Raw genomic sequence first — 14,342 nt, 5'->3', positions numbered from 1 at the left:
TCTCATTCAAATTAATATTCATTAACCTCTAAAAACAAATCAATAACAGAACCATTTCTGTCTAAATCTATAGTTTACTTGTTGATCAACCACTTAACTTAATCGATTTAGGATCATTTGATATGTTCTAACATATGATTTCTAATAAGACATGATCTTTTATTATTGACCTGCAAAGCCTTTTCATGCACATATTAAAAGTTGTCTTTGACAAGATATGAATTACAGTAGGGAATCAGCACTGTTGATTGTGTTTGTAATAGGGCTGGGCGATATATATCTTAAAAAAAAACAACAACAAAAAAACAGTTTTTCAGCCTTTTGCCGATGTACGCTAAATATCTTGACATTTATCTATTAACTTTGAAATAGTTTAGAAAGGTGGTGGTGTTGTTGTTTGTTTGTTTTTTCTATCAGATGAATCATCATTTCAACTAAACAGCCATTGTTGCCAAGTAGATTAAAAATGTTTATAGTGAGAAGTAAAATCTAGTTAAAATATAATCTAAAAATATAATAAACGCATGTTTTCCGCACCATTTTTCACAAAATGAACATGAGGAAATAAATATACTCATTAATATGCACCAATATAACGATACATTTTAATAAACAGCACTAATAAACAGCACTGTGTATGTACCTTTATATTTGTTATTCATTATTTATTTATGATAATGCAAACATATCGGCAAACTGATTCACTGACAGTTCACTAAATGAACACAAGGAGGAATGAAGTTTACACGTTGTATTTTTTATGTACCTATGTAACAATACATGGTAAGAAACAGTAATATTTATGTAAATTATTATTTATTTTTTTACTGAAAAGTTTTAAATCATGTAAAATGAATGTGGTATCTGAAATAATCTTATATAATAATGTTTAAATCAGAGACCCTATTAAAATATTTATGTCTTGGTGCTCTTTAACTTACAAGGATTAAAAACCAGCCCTACTGTTATAGCCTTTAGGATACTTAATGACCAAATAAAAAAAGCATTTAAATCACCGCAATATTCACAGTGTTGGTTAATTTTATATTGCCAAAAAAATAGCATAGAATAAATTATCAGTTTTGGAAATATTGCACAGGCCTATGAGCAACTGAGGACTTGGTTTAATCTGTGCCTTGGAAACAGCCTGTAATGAGTCTTTAATACAAGATCATTGTTTTAACATATGAGTTCAGTGAGATAATTCAAACTCTTGTCTTCCTGGGGGGCTGGTGTGTGCGGCCTATATAAAAACGCCTTGTTTAACCACCATTTTTCTCTGATCGTCATGATTTTCAGTGACTTAAAACCTTCGCACAAACATCAGCCCCCCCTTAAGTCCACTACCATTTTTTCTTCCAACACCTGCCATAGCTACTGTCATGTGAAACAACCCCCACTTGCGCAGCGCCAACATAACGTCCACCCGAGAGTCTGCTGTATGTAGCACACTGCTGGAAGCTAATTTTTATATTTCGCCATCTCCGACGAGGAGTTGGCAGGTCGAGCCGTCTAAGGGAAGGTCAACACTCGTGTGTGTTTGAAGGAAAAACATAGCCTATTCTTCAGTGGGGGGAGTGGAATGATGGGGAAATTCCTCACCAGCTCTCCAGTGTGTGAGCCTTTCTCCAGTTCCATGCAAGTGTTTGTGGAAGGGAAGTGGAATAATGGAATAATCAGACCCATACTGCCCTGGAATGTTCCTGGCAGCACATCACTGTGGCAGTTTATTTTATTTTATTATTATTATTATTTTTACCCTTTATCTAATCTAAACCCCACCTTTTCTTTATTTCTACTTCTTAATTTATTCTCTCTCTCTCCCACCCCCTTGGTTGCTGTACGATTTCTGTTTCTCCTGCAGCAGACTGCTGTACCAGCAATCTCTGTTCTAGATTTGGTATGTTCTTTATGATCTTTACCTCTCTTCCTGTTTCGGCTCCACCTGTGTCTCCTCTTGTTCACTACCTCTTTCCCCTCTTCATTCGACCGTGGCGTGCTTCTTTATCCATGATTATTTAGAGAGCAATGTACCACATCTTCAAGCAAGGAAGCCATCGTCTTGAAATGTTCATTGTGTGTGTGCTTCATTGGAAAACTGCTGCTTTGGAACAATGTCTAATTCCTAATGGAAGCCTAAGGACAGGCAGTGGTCCGCTCATTTTAGGACATCTGATTTACCACATCATACAAGTAAAAAATAATTGAAGCCAGGTGCACACTACAAAGCTTGTCATCCTTTCATTTTTTAAGTCTGCAACTAGTCTGTGGAAAAAGTCAGATCTTACACCACGTCTTAACTAGGGCCAAGTCCACACTAATGTGTTTTAGTTTGAAAACGCATTGATTTTGCTACATTTAGACATCTCATTCACATTGGCATGTTGATTAGCATTGGATTAGAAAATGGATTTGTGTGGATTCGGCCTAGGTGAGATGATAAAAGTTTCTAGCATTGAGCAATTTGTCTGTCCTCATTGAACGAAAAACTGCTGCATTACGTGACACTATCACAGCCAGTCAGAAGGGATTTCGGCTACCTGGCACGACACCTCTGAAATATAAAAGAAATCTCCTGTCGCATTTCGCATTTGGTTAGGACAAAAACTTAGTTAAACATGGAAGAGACATCTTTTAGCGTGACACATCTGGTTAGGACATGGCACTCTTTTAGTGCTTTTCCGATGCTCTTCTAGTGTGCGTTCCCAGAGTAGTTGTAGACACTTCGATACATTTCAAATTTATTTGAAATCTAGTCAACAAGTTGTCAAGTTTGCACACTGTCTCTGACAAGAAAGGGAGCAGCAATGTGTAACAGCCAAAGAAATTGCATGAGAGGAGGGCGAGACCATGAGAATCAGGGATAAAATGCAAAATAAATAATTTAAAGTGCCAGCCCACATTTCCCTAACCACTGTCTCACCTATATGTTTTAGCTTCAGTTCAGTGCAAATCATGCAAGAGTGAAGGCCCTTCCATGTTGTTTGTTGACTTTGTCAAGAATCATCTTGTGTTGCTGAATTTTAGGATCGCAAATCCAGTTGAAGAATAGAACAATCTTAAGCGCTTTCCACCATCGGGCCGAACAGTTCTTGTTGCGTAACTGTGCCATTCCATTCTGATCTGGGCTCTTTGACATGGTTACTAGGGTTGTGTTAGTGGTTTTACTCGGTACAAGGGACAACACCAGTGTGAAATTTTATACTGGGTAAAAGGGGGAAACATTATGAAAGGAACTTCCGGTATCAATTTAATATTCAATAAAATAGCCTAACTAATAGAACAGCCTTAAATAAAGAATAGTTGCCTAATGAAGAGTTTGCCACCCATGATAAATTAACCTAAATAACGCATTGAAAGCCAGATGTTCTTTACCAGCGTATCAAATTACACAGGCAGCAAAGTACGCATACTTACAGAAGACGTTTAATTGCAGATATCGAATATAATGTGCATGGTGGGTAATTGTAAGACATCTTGGATTCGGAATGACACAAGAAATTTTGTTAGACGCAGACACATACTTGAAGAAAAACATTTTATTATATTTTTAAGATCCGATGACAGAAAAGCCGTCAATGCGCATTTCTGAAGCACTGTTTGTTCTGAGGCATGCAGTCTCGTGGAACACGCTTATGTAAAGGGTTCCCACTCTTTCTTTGTTTCAGTCTTCTGAAATTTTTTTGCAAGAATAGTATCATCTATGAGAATGCTGCAAATGACCCCTGCTCTGAGTTCAGTTCACTTTATTTCCACAGAGCAGTTCGTTGTGAGCGCAACTCTGCAGGGTCACTTTATATATAGCCTATACATTTGTGATTAAATCAAAAACAAAAACACGTTCACCTCGAACCTTGATTTATATTTCATTGATAATAATTATAATGATGATAATAATGTTTACATTTATATTTGTTTTTAGATCATAATTTGTATTAGCAATTTTTCGCCTGTTGTGATAGATGGATACTTGCTGCTGGTAAATGGAAAGGTGGTTATATATGATTTATTTTTAAACTTTATTTTAATTGCTTTTTCGTTTAGTTTGAAATGCAATTTGAATTTAGAAATGTCTTTGGTTTAAGGTTTTCATTTTTTAAATAATTGATTTTAATTTTCAATGCAAAATCACTAAAGCAAGAATATTCACTGATCCCTCAGCCGGGGGGTTGACGATGTAATTGGATATTTGTAATTTTTTTTTTTTTTTTAATATATAAATACCTTGAACATATTTCTTGCATATCGCCCAGCCCTAGGTGGGAAAAAAACAAATGTATTCACACACATTCAAAGTCATTACCCTTCCAAAGCAGCTAAACTGGGTCCTGGGATGAAAGGTAATAAAACACCAAAATTAAACCCACAACAACCCACAATAAGTGATGTATTTGCCTGGACAACGAAATACCCGACTGGTAGCCCATGATGGAGAGAATGCACGGATGAAGTAGGTTCATTGCCAAAGAGATGTTGCCCTTCACAACTGTTGAAAAGCCATCTTTCAAAAAGTTGAACAACACACATTTTAATTGCACTTCATTTTTTTTTTTTTTTCAGTTTCATTTTCATTTTTAGTTAAAATAAATAAAAAACAAAGTTCAAAGTTTGAAATCAAGCTGCCTTGCGTTATTGTGTAGGCTATTGCTTAACGAAAATGACCCCATAGTACCACTTAGCGTCCATCCAGCGGTAATACCGGTGTATCGGTTTGAATGTGAACACTGCACCGGTGTGAAAATTATGATATTGTGGCAAGTCTAATGGTTATGATGTCTTTTCCCATTGTGGTGCTGCAAAATCAGGATTGGAATGGACTGACTAAGCAAGTGATCGTTACTGGCGTTCCACCAGTATGGTTACCTAGCCATGTTGAGAAATCCAGACCGGAAACGGTTTGTAATTGCACCGTACCAAACCGTGGTCTAGTGGAAGTGCTACTGGAACCGTTACTTGCCCTGTATGGAACCGTTCAGGCCGATGGTGGAAAGTGCTACATGGAATTGACGCACCTATTCTTTGATTAGTTTTGTAAGTGAGCAGTGCAAACAAAATGTGAGCAGGGTAACAAGCTTCCGTCTTGTAGTGTGCGCTAGGCTTTAAAGAACATTTTAACATAGAAAACCACCAAATTAATTCCAAAGACAGCTTTGGAAGCTCGCTTTCTTGGAAACCTATGAAGCTCTTCTGGTTTCCAGTCATTGTTTCAGTGCAGTGGCACCATGAGGGGGCTGGCACATGTTTTCCTGGCCCTGTCTCTCTGGCCCAGAGCCTGCCTGCATGTGGGCCTCATTAATGTACCGTGATCACCATTAATGTCTCCTCCATCACTCCACTCTTCACTGCTCTTTGTGTGTGCTGACCCTGGCGCTTTGCCATTCATTTACTCTGTGTTTCCTTCACTCCTATTCTGACTACTGGACATTTTTAATTTATTTCTTCTGATTTGGGAGAGAAAAGATGTCTTGTTGTATTTTGTGTTTCCTTGTGTGCTAAGCATTGGTTATGTCTTGTATTTGAAATGTAAGTAGGGTGTTTGGATTGCCATTTGAGTAATGTACAGTAAATGTGATAAAATGCGGTTCTTGTTTTGCATGCCACTGTGTATGTGCATGTTGTTCTGTTTCCTGTGTACTTTTGTACAGTGCACGATGCCTCTTTAATCACAGGGGCCACATTGTCAAGTTAACTATGACAAAATATTCAACAAGATGTCTATAATATAATTGGCAAATCACCACTGCAACCTAGTCTCAATGTATGGCTTTGTGTACTTTAGTAAAAGCATTGTGACCCTTAGAGGTTAGCCATTAAATGAGTTTAATAAATTATACAGAAGTTTATTTTACATTGCTTATACACTGAGCTCTTGTCCAAACCAAGAAATGTGTTCTTTATATACAGTTGAATCAGAAGTTTACATACACTTAGGTTGAAGTCATTAAAACTCATTTTTTAACAACTCCACAGATTAAATATTAGCAAACTATAGTTTTGGCAAGTCGTTTAGGACATCTACTTTGTGCATGACACGAGTAATTATTCCAACAATTGTTTACAGACAGATTGTTTCACTTTTAATTGACTATATCACAATTCCAGTGGGTCAGAAGTTTACATACACTAAGTTAACTGTGCCTTTAAGCAGCTTGGAAAATTCCAGAAAATGATTTCAAGCCTTCAGGCAATTAGACAATTAGCTTCTGATAGGCTAATTGGAGTCAATTGGAGGTGTACCTGTGGATGTATTTTAAGGCCTACCTTCAAACTCAGTCCCTCTTTGCTTGACATCATGGAAATCAAAAGAAATCAGCTAAGACCTCAGAAAAAACTGTGGACCTCCACAAGTCTGGTTCATCCTTGGTAGCAATTTCCAAACACCTGAAGGTACCACGTTCATCTGTACAAACAATAGTACACAAGTATAAACACCATGGAACCACACATCTATCATACCACTCAGGAAGGAGATGCATTCTGTCTCCTAGAGATGAACATAGTTTGATGCGAAAAGGGCAAATCAATCCCAGAACATCAGCAAAGGGCCTTGTGAAGATGCTGGAGGAAACAGGTAGACAATCTATATCCACAGTAAAACGAGTCCTATATCGACATAACCTGAAATGCTGCTCAGCCAGGAAGAAGCCACTGCTCCAAAACTGCCATAAAAAAGGCAGACTACAGTTTGCAAGTGCACATGGGGACAAAGATCTTTCTTTTCGGAGAAATATCCTCTGGCCTGAAAAACAAAAACAAAAATTGAACTGTTTGGCCATAATGACCATGTCATTGTGTTTGGAGGAAAAAAGGGTGAGGCTTGTAAGCCGAAGAACACCATTCCAACCATGAAGCATGGGGGTGGCAGCATCATGTTGTGGGGGTGCTTTGCTGCAGGAGGGACTGGTGCACTTCACAAAATAGATGGCATCATGAGGAAGGAAAATTATGTGGATATACTGAAGCAACATCTCAAGACATCAGCCAGGAAGTTAAAGCTCGGTCACAAATGGGTCTTCCAAATGGACAATGACCCCAAGCATACCTCCAAAGATAGAAAATTTGTGGGCAGAACTGAAAAAGCATGTGCGAGCAAGGATGCCTACAAACCTGACTCAGTTACCCCAGTTCTGTCTGGAGGAATGGGCCAAAATTCCAGCAACTTATTGTGAGAAGCTTGTGGAAGGCTACCCAAAATATTTGACCCAAGTTAAACAATTTAAAGGCAATGCTACCAAATACTAACAAAGTGTATGTAAACTTCTGACCCACTGGGAATGTGATGAAAGAAATAAAAGCTGAAATAAATCATTTTCTCTACTATTATTCTAACATTTCACATTCTTTAAATGATTAAATGTCAGGAATTGTGAAAAACTGAGTTTAAATGTATTTGGCTAAGGTGTATATAAACTTCTTTCTTCAACTGTACCTTTTTCAACTTAGAAACAAGGGACGTAGCTTTGTCCAATCTGCTCTTATATTGGCACTGAAATTTAAAACAATTTCCAGAGAGTCTTCAAGCTATTTTAAGATCATCAGACATTATTAACCAATTAAACGGGTGCAAGCACCAGTTTATAAAGATTATGAAGACTATTGTTTGTCTTAACTATAGGTTTAATTTTATCACATCAGTTTAAGATTATGATTAACAAAATTGCGATATCAACTATTACAATTGGTTATAAGCCAATAAAACAGGTCCAAGCCCCTTTTTTTCTAGATTATCATTATTCTGAAATTCAGGTTTAATTTTACGTTTAAGACCTATGATTCTAATTGCAATATCAAATATTTGATTTAGCTATTAACCAATGAAACTGATCTATGCACCAATTTGTCTAAATTATAATTCTTGTTAAATTTAGGTTTAGTTTTTAAGACTAGAATTCATATTGCAACATCAACTATAGAATTTAGCTATTAAAAAATAGGTTCACACACCATTTTTTCTAGATTATTAATTTTAAATTTAGGTTTAATATTAGGATTTAAATTTAAGTTAAAGTCTAGGATTAAAATTACAACATCAACTGTCAGATTTAGCTGTTAACCAATAAAACCGGTCCACAGACAATTTTTTCTAGATTATCATTATTCTTAAATTTATGTTTAATATTAGGTTTTAAGTTTAGGTTTAATACTAGGAGACTAGGTTTAAGACTGAGACTAAATTTGTTACATTAATTACCATAATTAGCTACTGCAAGTAAAACAGGTCCACGTACCAAATTACCATTTAGGTTTAATTTAGGATTTAAGTCTTTAAAAGAATAGTTCACCAAAAAATGAAAATTTGCAGATAATTTACTCACCCTCAGGCCTTCCAAAATGTATCTGAGTTTTTTTTCTTCATCAAAACAGAATTTAAGACTTTTAGGATTTCATTTCAGGCCTCCTCCTCTAAACAACGCAAGTGAATGTCCTCCATTTTTTGACGGTCCAAAATGCATATTTAGGGTGCATCAAAATAATCCACATGACTCCGATAATCCACAAATAAAGTTCTTCTGAACCCAAACGATTAATTATTTTCAGAAACAAAACAATACTTATATACTTTTTAACTACAAATGTTCGCTTCTGTACATCTCTGTGACGTGCGCCTATGAGAGGGATGATGTAAGGTCGTTGGTAAGGTCACGCGTCACGTGGAGGAGGAGTCAGGAAGCGCGTCGTTATTTACGTTGGTTTTTTTATTATTTGGAAATTATTATTATTTTATATTTGATATTGTTTTTAAATAGTTTTGGACTGTTTTGGTTTGTTTACAAGAGAAACTTGTGCCGTTCACAATGACGCGCTTCATGACTCCTCCACGTGATGCGTGACCGTACCAACGAGCTTATGTCATCCCTCTCACGAGCGCACGTCACAGAGATGTACAGAAGCGAACATTTGTAGTTAAAAAGTATATAAGTATGGTTTTGTTTCTAAAAATAATCAATCATTTGCGTTCAGAAGAACTTTATTTGTGGACTGGAGTCATGTGGATTATTTTGATGCACCCTAAATATGCATTTTGGACCATAAAAAAATGGAGGACATACACTTGCCTTTGTTTAGAGGAGGCCTGAAATGAAATCCTAAAAGACTTAAATTCTGTTTTGATGAAGAAAGAAACTCAGATACATCTTGGATGGCCTGAGGGTGAGTAAATTATCAGCAAATTTTCATTTTTGGGTGAACTATTTTTTTAAGGTCTTTAGGTTTAATACTAAGATTAAAATTGCTACATCAACCATCAATTTCATTTCAGAAAGGCATTTTAGTCAGGTCAATTCATTGTCTCTGTGGTCCAGTGCTTTGCTCTAAAGCTGATTATATATTGTGCACCTCAGCTACAGGACGAGGAGCGACGACGGAAACAGCAGCTGGAGGAAATCCGTAAGCGTGAGGCAGAGGAGCGAGCCAAACAGGAGGAGGAGAGACGCTGGAGAGAGGAGGAGAGAGCCAGACGAGAGGCTGAGGAGAAGGTATTGTGATTCGAGCAGACCAGCGAAAACTAGAAACAGTCTAGACATAGATGAATACGTATATGAAAATTAAAATGTTATATTATATGGTTTTGACAACGGAAATGCAGATGACATGTTTTTAGTGTAAAAGTGCAGTATGCAAACCAACGAAGATCAACAGACACTGTTAACTAATAAAACTGGTCTCCATGCATACATTTGCCTACATTATTTCTAGTCTTGAATTTAGGTTTATAAATTAAATTCAGGTTCAAGTGTAGGATTAAAATTGCAGCATCAACCATCAGAATTAGCTATTAACCAATAAAACAGGTTTATAACGGGGTTATTTTTTCAGTTTTTTAGAACTGCAGGCACATTGTTAGCACACTTCTTATGGGATGCAGATTATCTTTGAACAATTCTACCCTAATCACAGATTTTGTTTCCAGACTTGTAATCTTGGTATTGATTAGTCAGTATAATTATACTTATTATACTCCAAGAACTTTGCTTTTTGTTTGGGCCAGATTCGTGGAATTTGTTTTGTTCCCAAAGAAAAAGATCTTTCGATATATTTACATGAAAGAACAAATGTGAACGGCTGTGTATATTTGCTAACGTTAAACTTTTTCAAGGTTTCGTCTGATTTCCAAATGGATGGTTCCTTGTGATCTTGTAAGTGGATGCGACTGGAGAGATCAGCTGATATTTAATTTGTCAGACTTGTAGGAGATCACATCCCCCTTTTTCTATGTTTAAAATTATGTCCATTTATATATATATATATATATACTTATCTATATGTACAGTTGAAGTCAGAAGTTTGCATACACTTAGGTTGAAGTCATTAAAACTCATTTTTTTAACCACTCCACAGATTTCATATTAGCAAACTATAGTTTTGGCAAGTCGTTTAGGACATCTACTTTGTGCATGACACAAGTAATTTTCCCAACAATTGTTTACAGACAGATTGTTTCACTTTTAATTGACTATATCACAATTCCAGTGGGTCAGAAGTTTACATACACTAAGTTAACTGTGCTTTTAAGCAGCTTGGAAAGTTCCAGAAAATGATGTCAGGCCTTTAGGCAATTATCCAATTAGATCCTGATAGGCTAATTGGAGTCAATTGGAGGTGTACCTGTGGATGTATTTTAAGGCCTACCTTCAAACTCAGTGCCTCTTTGTTTGACATCATGGGAAAATCAAAAGAAATCAGCCAAGACCTCAAAAAAAAAAAAACTGTGGACCTCCACAAGTCTGGTTCATCCTTGGGAGCAATTTCGAAACATCTGAAGGTACCACTTTCATCTGTACAAACAATAGTAAGCAAGTATAAACACCAGTGGACCACGCAGCCATCATACTGCTCAGGAAGGAGACGCATTCTGTCTCCTAGAGATGAATGTATTTTTGTGCGAAAAGTGCAAATCAATCCCAGAACAATAGCAAAGGACCTTGTGAAGATGCTGGAGGAAAGAGATAGACAAGTATCTATATCCACAGTAAAACTAGCCCTATATCGACATAACTTGAAAGGCTGCTTAGCAAGATAGAAGCCATTGCTCCAAAACCACCATAAAAAAGCCAGACTACAGTTTGCAAGTGCACATGGGGACAAAGATCTTACTTTTTGGAGAAATGTTTTCTGGCCTGATGAAACAAAAATATAACTGTTTGACCATAATGACCATTGCTATGTTTGGAGGGAAAAGAGGTAGGCTTGCAAGCTGAAGAACTGTGAAACATGGGGGTAGTAGCATCATGTTGTGGGGGTGCTTTGCTGCAGGAGGGACTGGTGTGGGACTGGAAGGAATATTATGTGGATATATTGAAGCAACATCTAAAGTCATCAGCCAGGAAGTTAAAGCTCAGTCGCAAATGGATCTTCTAAATGGACAGTGACCCCAAGCATACCTCCAGAGTTGTGGCAAAATGGCTTAAAGACAACAAAGTCAAGGTACTGGAGTGGCCATCACAAAGCCTGACCTCAATCCTGAAAAAGCATGTACAAGCAAGGAGGCCTACAAACCTGACTCAGTTACAGCAGTTCTGTCTGGAGGAATGGGCCAAAATTCCAGTAAATTATTGTGAGAAGCTTGTGGAAGGCTACCCAAAATATTTGACCCAAGTTAAACTATTTAAAGGCAATGCTACCAAATACTAACAAAGTGTATGTAAACTTCTGACCCACTGGGAATGTGATTAAATAAAAGCTGAAATAAATAATTCTCTCTACTATTATTCTGACATTTCACATTCTTAAAATAAAGTAGTGATCCTAACTGACCTAAGATAGGTAAGAATGTTTTCTATGATTAAATGTCAGGAATTGTGAAAAACTGAGTTTAAATGTATTTGGCTAAGGTGTATGTAAACTTCTGACTTCAAATTTCAACTGTAGGTAATAATAATATTAACAGCAGTTCTAAATGTCTCATAATGGATTCAGAGATTTAACGTGTTGCGTTAACTGTCAGAGGCAAAATTAGGTTTAACACCCATGTGTTACCTTCTTACAATTCTGGAATGCCTCAGCGGGTCATTAACTTACCAGTGGTCTGAATTTACATTCTCCATTTAAAATGTGACCAGAACATTCTCACTATGTGACCATTTTGATGTATTTGTGTGTGCATGTGCGTCATCCTCAGACCACTGGTAATTTTAGAGCCCAGTTGTGATGTCCAACTGCATGTCTTCACAACATCTCTCCTGTGTTTGTGATGTATCCCCACCCCCTTCAAAGACACACATATTGTGTCAGATTTATACACACAATCCAGTGTTTTTTTTAGGAGTCCATTGTCATTCCATATAACATTTTATGGAAGTGCTGTTGGAAATGGGCCCGCCTTGGTTTTGTGGAGGCCATCCCAGATTGAACTAGCTCATGTGTGTTTTGCCTCTACATGCTCTTATAAGAGACTTTACCACCGCACACTAACACAGGGGATCCATGCACACAGACAAGAGCAGCCAGCCTCTGGGTTTTTTTTTTTTTTTTTTCTAGAGCTAAACCACCAAAATGCCAGCCAGACCTTGAATTGGAGCTTGAAACAGTACTTCATACTCCAGTCTTTCCATTCCAGTTAGAACCAGACATATCTGTTGGTTGTAGTCAGCAGTGTCTTGAACTCCTCTGGCCCTTCCTGGTGTACACGAAAGGAAATGCAAGGAAGATTTACACTGAAAGCGAGTAGTGCAATGCAACAATCTAGATCACTCCCATTAAAGACTCTTCTTTTTTATGCAAAATCCGTGAGTTGGGGTGCACCAATTCATCTTAAAGGTTATGTTTATAAGGTATTAGGCTGATACAGTGAGCATTTCATAGGAAGAACTAATTCCAGGGTTTGCTAAAGTTTGCTAGGTTAAAGGCATAAAATCTGTGAAAGATACTTAAGGCCCTTAGTAGCAAGTTAATTGATATCCACAAACAGAATTATAGACCCATTTTGTGGTCGAAGTAATGTCTGCAAAGTAATCAATTCTTATTACTTTGGATGGACAGAAATTCTGTAAACGAAGTCTGCATGCACTTCCGCTTTTCTTTTTTTCAGTATTTCCGATACCGACAAGACTGCAATTATTTGAATTCCCACCCCAATCTATTATAGTGGTCTGTGCTGTTTATATTGTAAAAACTGCTTTGTTTATTATAATATGAGCGTTCTGGTTTTGCTGTGACATTTGCTTGCTGTGTAAACATCTTAACCCAGACATATAGGAGTACATTTTAGGTCTACCTCATTCATTCAGATGCACAGTACATTTATATGAACTTTTCCAATTCAGAGTACATATCTTCAAACACATTTCTTTTAATACAATGTAGACTTACTACATTGGTACATCCATTAGCCAGAGTACCATTTGTGTTAACCAGGCCTCGCCAGTAACATGGCGTTCAGTGACAGCGGGCGCAGGCTATCAAAGGCAGCTCTAACCAGCTCTTCCCATGTTCCCCCCCTTCAGAGGAGACAGGAGGAAGAGTACTACACCCGCCTGGAGGCAGAGCGGCGCCGGCAGCACGAGGAAGTCGAGCGCAAGCTGCTGACGCCAGATGAGCCTGGTCTGTACAGACCTCCCCTCCCCCGGGACTACCAGCCCCCTTCTCCCGCATATGCCCCTGCCACTAACAGCAACAGTGCCCCTCCACCCCCGCCTCAGAGAAACACCTCCTACCTCAAAACCCAGGTCACTTCCCCCGACACAATATACACTGCCAAGTTTGTCTCGTACAATGACGACGAGGAGGAGGACGACCCGGGCCTAACAGGTCAGGTTAAGCTTTCGGCCACCCGGAAGTCCTATGGTGACCTTACCCCCGCCCCAAAGCCCCAGCCGCCGCCAACCGCGCGCAAGCCCCGCCCTGTCTCAGATGGCATCTTTCTGTCCAGCTCATTCCAGCTGCCTGCCGCGGCCAATGCCAACAGTACCGCTACCAAGGCAGGGCAGCCCCCTCCCCCTCCCTCCAAACCAAGCTTCATCCCATCAGCCAACTCGAAAGGTAGACATGCTGAGGAAAGAGGAGGGCCCACAATCAGCCCACCCCTTTTCCATTTTTTAGTGATTCGTTTTCTTGGTTTTTGGGTTAGTTTGTTCATTTTCCTGTTTTCCAATGGAGAGACAGCACTCTCCTTTTTCCCTATTCCCTCTACCTTCTGTAAAAATGTACGTAGTACCATAGCCAATCAATCGCGTGAATCATCTGTCCTGTTTTCTATAATTTTTTGGTAACGCTTAACAATAAGGTTAAATAATTTTACAACATTTATTAATCTTGGTTAATGTTAATTAAGAAATATACCATAGTTTATTGTTAGTTTGTAATGCCATAAAGGTGCTGTAAGCGATTTGTTTTTTTGTTTGTTT

The 14,342-nt window shown here is 38.0% G+C and overlaps 1 protein-coding gene across 16 annotated transcripts in view; it reads left to right on the top strand.

The window, feature by feature from the left end:
• Positions 1–14,342, top strand: part of LOC127415974 (afadin-like) — a 180,254-nt gene that overhangs the window by 157,798 nt on the left and 8,114 nt on the right. For 7 of the 16 annotated variants that reach the window (XM_051655044.1, XM_051655043.1, XM_051655042.1 and 4 more), the window contains 3 exons: positions 1,865–1,900; positions 9,342–9,476; positions 13,443–13,746. In XM_051655044.1, the coding sequence (XP_051511004.1) occupies positions 1,865–1,900; positions 9,342–9,476; positions 13,443–13,746 (475 nt within the window). Of the gene's footprint in view, positions 1–1,864; positions 1,901–9,341; positions 9,477–13,442; positions 13,978–14,342 lie in introns of all 16 variants that reach the window. The other 9 variants (XM_051655051.1, XM_051655050.1, XM_051655049.1 and 6 more) reach the window with 4 other exon arrangements.

This window comes from Myxocyprinus asiaticus, chromosome 25, assembly GCF_019703515.2.
Source record: "Myxocyprinus asiaticus isolate MX2 ecotype Aquarium Trade chromosome 25, UBuf_Myxa_2, whole genome shotgun sequence".
In the NCBI taxonomy this organism is placed as follows: Eukaryota; Metazoa; Chordata; class Actinopteri; order Cypriniformes; family Catostomidae; genus Myxocyprinus; species Myxocyprinus asiaticus.
This window is presented reverse-complemented; position numbering and strand designations above follow the sequence as displayed.